At 54.6% G+C, this 8848-nt stretch overlaps 1 protein-coding gene across 1 annotated transcript; it reads right to left on the bottom strand.

Annotated features, from left to right (window-relative positions):
* Positions 1–203: 203 nt before the first annotated feature.
* On the bottom strand, positions 204–8354 carry P4HB (prolyl 4-hydroxylase subunit beta). Its single transcript, XM_030961862.1, has 11 exons — positions 8142–8354; positions 7673–7879; positions 6787–6920; positions 6448–6585; positions 4244–4348; positions 3849–3974; positions 3413–3613; positions 2654–2774; positions 2265–2446; positions 1765–1851; positions 204–1237 (listed from the first exon to the last, which is right to left on the bottom strand). Exons 1-11 carry the CDS (start codon positions 8302–8304, stop codon positions 1151–1153), a joined length of 1551 nt encoding a protein of 516 aa, XP_030817722.1. The 5' UTR covers positions 8305–8354; the 3' UTR covers positions 204–1150.
* Positions 8355–8848: the final 494 nt, after the last annotated feature.

Raw genomic sequence — 8848 nt, forward strand, 5'->3', positions numbered from 1 at the left:
ACGGCCCGCTCACACCTGCACCAGCCCCTGGAATCTGGACAGGACACGGGCACTGGAATGTTCTTTTCCTTTACTAATTACTTGGAGAACGTGACACGCACCCCATTGCGGCAGAGTCCCTTGAGAATCATCCTACAACTCTGATCTCCCCTTCCAGGGTAGGTTCAAATATCCTACACTCTGATAAAGACAAAGAGACATAATAGTATTAAAATCTCAACTTTATTTGGCCATCAAATTCAGTACCAATGTTATTGTAGCAGAATGCTAAGAACCAGCCTGATGCAGCTCAGGCCTGTGAGGCACTCCCTCAGCCACATTCCCAAACCCCAGTAATTGCAAATGTCCTGTTTGATCTGTTTATCAGGCCCTCCCCCACCACCCACCTGCCGGGTCAACCCACTCAAAATAATTCATGAAAGGGATTGCAACTCTTGTCTTTGATCAAAAGGATGTCAACACAGCTGGTGAGCCAGCAGCCACCTCCACCCTCAGAGCCTGCCATAGCCAGTGCACACAGTATTCCACCCCTCCAGGAGCTTGGAATAGTCATCTCCAAGTGTCTTAAAGGAGAAGGGAAAGGAAACGTCTGGCTAGCATGAAGAGAAGCACCTTCACATACACCTTTCCCCAGGAAGCCATCAGCCTTCTGCCCCCACATGTACTGAAGGCCAGCTCCAGGGAAGAACAGCTGACACCATTAAGGACCCTGCCAGGTGCAGAAATCAATTAGGGGCTTTAGTTTTAAAAGAAAAAGAGAGAAAAAAAAAAAGCTGTCTGGAAGATGTTAGTGGCAAGGCTCCAGATTGTCAGGCTACTGAACTCCTGGTACCACCTCACAACCTCCTGCTGCCCAGAAGAACAGAGTTCTCCAGACAAAAGCTGTGTACAAAAAAGTACATCACAATAGAAAAAAGAGCCCAGCTGGCTGGGCTGGCTCCCTAGTGACAGTTCCCTTTTCAAAAGCCAAAAGAAAGAAAAGGTAAGTGTACAGACAAGTGAGGGTAAAGTGTTACTTTAGAAGCCAATCCCTGGATTTCCAGTCATTTACCTTCTGCTTTAAATCTTAATGGGTTTCTGACTCACTGGGCTGCACCACAGCAGCCAATTTAGTGTCTGATTTTTTGGGTGATGTAGATCAGTCTTCTCTTTACAATTCATCCTTTTGGAGTTTCTGCTCATCCTCATCACCTTCCTCAAGTTCAGTTTCTTCATCCATCTCCAGGTCCTCCAGATCCTGTGGAGGTTACAGACAGCTCATGGTTTCTGGCACATGAGGCAGACCCAGAACCCAGCACTGAGCAGCATCCCTCATCTGGTCACTGCTCTCTGCTGCCATGCTAACAAACATCCAGAGACTTCTATCAAGAGCTTCAGACTCAGGACATTAAGGATTAGGAAGCCCTGGAAGCTGGCACCTGTACACCTGTAGTAGCCTCCACAGACCCTCAATCCCCAGCCCCCCAAGCAGGTGAGAGCTTCCAAGCAGACACACAGGTACGTGGCACTGATCACACAGCCCAGTTCCAGGTGCTGAGTGCCCCAGCAGTGCTACCTGACACCCTCGGGGTGCTCTCCAGGAGAGGAGCCCGCTGCAGGCCCACAGCCACCCAAACAGACCACGCTGATGAGGGCACTTTGCTCACCAGCAATATGCTCTCCTGATATGTAACAACACAGGATCTTATTTAGGACTGAGGAGTCAGGCACAGAACCATGCTCCCTGTTCCCAAAGGCCCAGAGTATTCCATGCACATTACTCACATCATCAGCTGCTGCCCCATCCTGACCTCCGCTCTCCAGGAATTTTTTGAAGCCTTCTAGTGTCCTCTCCCCATTATAGTCAATTACCTACACAGGAAAACACAAGGATGCTGGTTATGGGCACTACAGACCCGCACCCCTGGAGAGGAGAATTCTCTTTCTGAGCAACAGTGAACATGCCAAGCAAAAGGGAATTTAAAAATTCACCTTCACCCATATGAGACGAAGGAAAACAGCTCAGCCACTAGACTTCAGAGATCACTGCGAGGAAAGAATAGCCTGCAGATGAGCACACTGTCCTCTATGCTCCCTCTTTTCCCCATTCCCACTTCCCACTGCCCCCCAGACTCTTTCCCTACAGCCCAGACCCCTCAAAGGGTGCTGGGTGTCCTGCAGACCTGCTGTGTTCCATGCCCACAGGATGCAGATCCCTCCCCAGTCCTGTGCAGAGTGAGCAGCGAGTGCTCTGTGCTCCCTGGCTAGCCCAGCTGCCTGCTTACATTTCTGCCAGAGCCTGCAGGGAAGAACTTGAGCGTGGGGAAGCTGTGGATTTTCACTGCCTCCACTTCATTAGCCGTCGAGTCCATCTTGGCAATGACAATGTTCTCGTGGTCCCTGTAGGTTTCTCCCAGCTTGTCCCAGATTGGGGCCAGCTGCTTGCAGTGGCCACACCACGGGGCATCTGTTAATTACAGACACACAGTTGCACCAACAATCTAACGAGGTACCACTCCTCCCCAGCCAGACAGTTCTCACACATCTCTGCAACCAAGGCACTGCTTTTGGGGCCCAGACTGCAAAAGGCTTTTTTCCCCTAATCCTGGTCACACAGGGCTTTGGCAATCCTTTCACACCAGTTACTTGGAATCAGCTGTAGAAAGATACTCACAGAACTCCACAAAGACATTCTTATTCTCATCAAAAGCAACTTCTTCAAAGTTCTTCCCAACCAGAACTTTGACAGGCTGCTTGTCCCAGTCTTCAGGAAGATCCTGACTCATTAGGTGGGGCTGAAAAAAAAAGTGAAATTCAGACAAACTGTTTGCTACATAGCTACTCAGACTGATCATGCAATCACACATCCTGGAAAAGCCAGGTTTCAACACCCCACTGGGGCCTCAGTCACAGGCTGTAAGCAACCAGATGAACTGTCGCTTCCTCTTCTCCCACAGAGAGTCTCCTTCCCACCCTGACCCAGCAGGAGGAGCAGGTGCTGTTGAGCAGAGAAGGACAACAGAGCTCTGCAGGAGGAAATCCCCCAGCCCTGCTGACAGCCCCATTCCCAGAGGGCTGGGCTTTGCTGCACCCTCACTGCAGGCTGAGCACACACAGCCCCTCAGCAGATGGGAGCTGACAACTCTTTTCCCTGTGCCACAGAATTCACACCTTCCACAGACTGCTGGCACAAAGAGCAACTGGATCAGCAGTACAGTCCCCACGGAAAGAGCACAACTGCTTGGCTGTGCCCAAGTCCCTCTTCCTGGCTCACCCTCCTGCAGCCTCCAGGCCCCAGCAGCTTTGCCCTTAATTCCTAAGCACAAAGCCCATGGGATGTTCCATGCAGAAGATGGAGGGCAGCCCCTCACAGGGAGCATTTCTGATCCCTCTCAGCTACTTCATTCAGCACCACTGCTGTTGATCCACATACCTTGATCTTGCCTGCCAGGAATTTATTACAGAACTCTTTGATCTTGTCTGCTGTGAGCTCATCAGATTCAGGTTTGTATTTGGTCATTTCTTCCTCCAGGGTGATCAGACGTACAGCTGGGCACTCTTCCTTCTTTAGGCCAAAGAACTCCAAAATCCTCTGGTTGTCACTGTGGTCACTGTCTATGAAGATGAACAGGATCTTGGGAGGAAAAAACGGAAAGGCAGGAGGTGAACACGAGTACCTTGTAGCTATTGACACTTCACACCCATGCTCACTCCAAGTGTAGCTGAGCTGGCTCTTTTCCTGCCCTGTCCCAGAGGAGACAGCTGGCTTAAAGTCCCCCTCCACAGTTGCTCCATGGATAAAGGCAGTGCTACACTTCTCTGCAGAGGTGGATGGTCTCCTAGCTCATGATCCAAGAAATCCAGCTCACCTTCCCTTTGAAGTCCCCAGCTGCACTCTTGAAGTTGTCCAACTTCCCTTGATAGTCAGACACACTTTTTGGTAGGAAAAGCAGAATATGAGTCTTGATCTCTCCTCCAAATATTTTAGGAGCAGTCTGAGGAGTAAAAAAATAAACTTTATTTTTGGAACAGAGGCAAATCAGTATCCAGACCAGTTTAACTCCACTATGCTGAGCAGCCCCCAATGCTGCAGGACTGCTCTGCACAGCAAGCTCCCATCTCCTTTATTCTGTGTCCTTCCCACTCCTCCACACACCCCGAGTCAGCTCCACAATAAAACATGACCATGCAATCTACAAGTGGACCTTTGCTATATTCTTGCAGCAGCAATGGGAAGAGCCTTGTTGGACATCTAAAGACCCACCTGCTCAGTGAACTCTATGACCAGAGGCAATGAATTAGACTTGATGAAGTTCAGCAGATTATCTTTTGTGAGATCCCCTTCAAAGTTGTTCTGGCCTTCATCGAACTGCAAGAACAGACATTTCTCATTAGAACACTTGTGCATCCCACACAAAATCTCTCACTGCCCCAAGGGATCTCAGCTGCACTCCTGAGCAGACTTCCATCTCAACAAGGTTACCAAAAATCCACATAAAATCTGCATCAAGGTGCCCATCTTCCTTGCAAGCAAAGCTTTAAATCACCCCCCACCAGAAGGCAAGCAGCAGCAACAGCCAGGTTTGATCTCAGCCTTGCTCGGCACCACTGTGAGAGCACTAATGGTGCAAGTCACCAGGAAGGATCCTGAGCAGCCACTGCAGCCACACAGTGCTGGGAACGTCTGACAGCAAACAGAGACTTCCTCAGCTCTGGGAACTCATTCCAGTCTGTGTTAGGGACAACAGCACATGTTGCACACCACACTGGAGGTGCCAGGTCCTGTTCTACACCCGTCTCATCCCTGAGCAGGATTCCCAGAACCCTCTGGCAGCCTGAAACAGCAACAGCTGCAGAGGGCCCATCCAGGCTGCAGGGAGGATGTGCAGAAGGGCACAGCAGTGCCCTGGCAAGGCCACACTCAAGCTGTTGACAGAAGGAAGAGTGTGGACTCAGATAACCTTCTGTTAAGGGGAGGCACACCAGCCTCAGTGGAAAAGCTGAGGAAAACACTTAGCATCGGAAAATAAATCTGCAAACACTCTGAGGAATTCTGCAGATTGCCTCAGCACCATCAGGACAGCTGTGTGAGGGTCCCTGCAAGTCTAGACAACTCTCACAGAGTAAGAGAAGAACAATGAGCCAAACCCTCTCAGTTCAGACCCAACTAATGGTATGCAGCCAAAGCCCAAAACCGGCCACCAAGGTCTCCTGCCCTGGCGTTTGATTTCTGTGGGTGCTCCTTTTCTGCCTGGCTCAGAGCAGATCTATCCAGGAGCTGCCATGGCACTGCCATGCCATTGCACAGGAACAGAGAGGAGCCCCAATGGCTGGGCAGATCTGGGCTGCTCCTCCCATGGAGCTGAGCACTCCTGCCCCACCCCAGCCTGGCACAGCATGGTCACTCCTGTTCCCAGCACACACAAAAGGCTGCCAGGCCCAGAACTCTGCCCAGAACGGGGCACACAAAGCTGACATACAGAGCTACTCATGCAATAGCACACAACTACCAAACGAGACAAGAACAAAACACTCCTCCCTCCCTTCTCCCCCCATTTTGCTAATGCATTTTGAGCTCATTAGCCAGATACTTCCTCAGGCATATTGACCTGAGGGACTCTGATTCAGAATTTAAGTCTGCGAGCTTCTATCACCATAAAAAACCTACAGTGTCAGAGGTATAGTATAATAAAACAATTGTTTCAGGTGAACAAAAAGAAAGTCTTGTGTTAGGTCAGGCTGGGCAAAGTCACAATTGATGACATTACAGGTGTAGTAAATCTGAACCCAAAGCATTCAGTCCTGCCTCACAGCACCTCTGGGTGAGGAGCCACCAAGCCTGAAGAACCCCTTCCTGTCTGCTCAAACTTGGAAATCCATCCCAGTGACAGGGACTGTCATGCCTCCATTACAGCATTGTGATTCTGTAGGTAGTCAGCACCCACTGCACATAATCCACTGCCCCAGCCCAGTCAGCTGGAACTGCAAATCCTCTTAGGAGCTTCTCTGGAATCCCTGCACTGCAGAACCCACAGCAGTGACACAGAGCAGCTCCTGGACACAGCAGAGGTCAGCAGTGGGCAGTGAAAAGCAACTCTGCTAAGACACAACCAAACAGCACCATGGCAGCCAGAGAACTCCTCTACTGTTCCCTTGGGCCTGTCCAGGACTGTGTGACCACTGCTGCACTGCAGAGCTAAGCAAAAGGGAAGGGAGTGAAGGAACAACCCGCACCCAAAGCCCAGCAGCTCTGGGAGAACAGCACAGGGCTGGGAGACTGACACAGCTGCACACGGTGGGCCCCTGAAGCTCCCCCACCCCACAAAGGGGCTCTGAGGCCCAAGAACAGCTACAGCAGCAGCATGGGGCCATTGTTTCATCCAGGACTGAGCTTGTGGGAGTCTGACTAATTAAAGGAAAGAGACAGCAGAGCCCAGTGTGGTGCTCAGGCTTGGCACCAGCCAGTACCTTCTTGAAGAGGATGACACTGTCCTTACTAATCTGGTACTTGGTGAACACATCAGCACTGGAGGAAATCCCAAAAGGAATATCATCCACAGCTTCTGCTGCCTGCAGGAACTCCTTTGCTGCCTCTGATGCCGAATCCTGGGGAGCAAAGAAAGGTGTCTCAGAGGAGCCACATCACCTGAAGCATTCACATCCCAGGGCCCAGCCCGAAGAACTGGAAGATCAAGGAAGGCAAGACAGCAAGTATTGCATAAGGCACAGAATGTTCCCCAGCCAGGAGGTAGCAGGGAAGGCCCTGGACACACAAAAGAGCGTCTCCAGGGGAAACACAAACTGTACCTTGAAGAAACCAATCACCACCACTTCACTGGAGTCCACCAGAGCCTCAGCAGCAGCCACATCAGCCAGGCTGGCAGCAGCCGGGCCCGTGCGCTTCCTCAGCCAGCTGACGATGTCGTCTGCCTCCCTGCCAGCTACAGCAGAGAACAAGGAGTCACCTTCCCCCCAGCCAAGGCCAAGAGCACAAAACCCTCAAGCTTTGAGAGAGAAGATTTTCAGCAGCTGGTCAAGAGATCAGCAAGAATCAAGATCTCATTTGCGCAACTCTTTCCCTTTCACTCACAGTGTAATTAAGCTTATCCCTAATTGATAAGTCAAGGTACAAGGGACTCCCAGGAATCCATTCCTCTCTCACCTCCTGCCCCCATCCTTAAACTTTGACCAGCAATGCAACACTTCTCCATGACCTCAGTATTACTTATGCTATCACAGCACCTTTTCCTTCCAGGATCTCTATTCTGGATGTCACCCTCTGTTACCAGCACTCTGGGGCCTGGCTTAGCTGTATTCTCTCTTGGCCTTCCTTGCAGCCCTCTCACACCCAGTGTTTGCCTCCTCACCCAATGGCCCAGGTATGTTTCCAGTTCTGGAAAGGCTTGAGTCAAGTTAAGCCACACAAAAAACCAAGCTCAAGTCACTTTGCTAAAAGCAGCTTCCTCCACTCTGGCTGACCTCAGGGATCTCTCCAGAGGGAGGCCATTGAAGGCTGGCCCGCTCCCCATGGGCCCAGCACCATCCCCAGGTCGTTGTCACAGTGGACCTTGTCCGGGCACAGCAGCACAGCTCCAGCACGGGGCCATGTGCTGGGACCCGGCGCCACGTTGCTGCCCTCTGCACCCTGGCGGCACATCCAGGCCCGCTTCACCTGCGTCCCGCCCCTCCTCACCCGTGTACTCCTTGGGCGCAGCCTTGTCGCCGTTCTTGAAGAACTTGATGGTGGGATAGCCGCGCACGCCGAACTGCTGCGCCAGCTCCGACTCCTCCGTGGCGTCCACCTTGGCCAGCCGGATTTCCGAGCCCTCCGCCTTCAGCTTCGCCGCCGCCTTCGCGTACTCGGGCGCCAGCGCTTTGCAGTGCCCGCACCACGGCGCGTCTGCGGGACGGGGCGTCAGCGGCGGGCGGGCCTCCCCGCCGCCACTCCCGGGCGGACCGAGGCCCGCCGGGACTCACGGAGCCCCGGGGAGGGGCGGGCCAGGGGCCGCGCAGACCCCCGCCCCAGCCCGGCCCCACACCCGCCCGGGGGAGCCCGTCCCGCAGCGCCTCTCCCCGGCCCGACCCTCCCGTCCCCGGCCGCGCCCGCAGTCCCCGCCCGCCCGTTCCCCCGGCCCGGCCCGGCCCGGCCCCGCCGCGCTCACAGAACTCGACGAGCAGGTATCGGTGCTCGGCCAGCGCCTGCTCGAAGGAGTTGGCGCGCAGCACCAGGACGCCATCCTCCTCCTCCTGGGCGGCGGCGCAGTGGGGCAGCGGCAGCAGCAGGGCCGTGCAGAGCAGCGGGAGCAGAGCGCGCACCGCCACCATGGCTGATGGCGGCCTCAGGGTCGGGCTGGTGCCGCCGCGGCGCCGCCTCCTCCTTATAAACCCGCCCCTCGGCCGCCGCCGCGCGCTATTGGCTGCGTCGCCCGCCTGCCATTGGCCGGCGCCGCTGTCCCGGCCACTGCGCGCCGCCCATTGGCTGGCGCTCCGGACACGCCCCTCGAGCGCCGCCTCGGGTTGGCCGTCGGCCGCACTCCCCGCCCGCAGGCCTCCATTGGTTCCTTTCCCCGCGATGCCGCTCGCCATTGGTCGGCGCCACCGTCTCGCGTGGCCCCTGCCCTCGAACGTGGCACTCGGGAAGCGCCGCCGGGCGGTACTGCGCGTGCGCGCGGCCACGGGCGCGTGGTGGATCCTGACTGGGCCGCGCGCCCCACGTGACCAGCCCGGCGCGCGAGGCCCGGCCCGCCCCGGTTCGGTCCAGTCGGTCCGTTCCGTTCTGTCCGCTCCCGCTCCGCTCGTGCTTCCCCTAGACACGGCCTTCCCCTCGGGGTCACGGCAGCAGCGCTGCCCGCCCCGACCCTGTCTGTCT

This window comes from Camarhynchus parvulus, chromosome 18, assembly GCF_901933205.1.
Source record: "Camarhynchus parvulus chromosome 18, STF_HiC, whole genome shotgun sequence".
Lineage (NCBI taxonomy): Eukaryota > Metazoa > Chordata > Aves > Passeriformes > Thraupidae > Camarhynchus > Camarhynchus parvulus.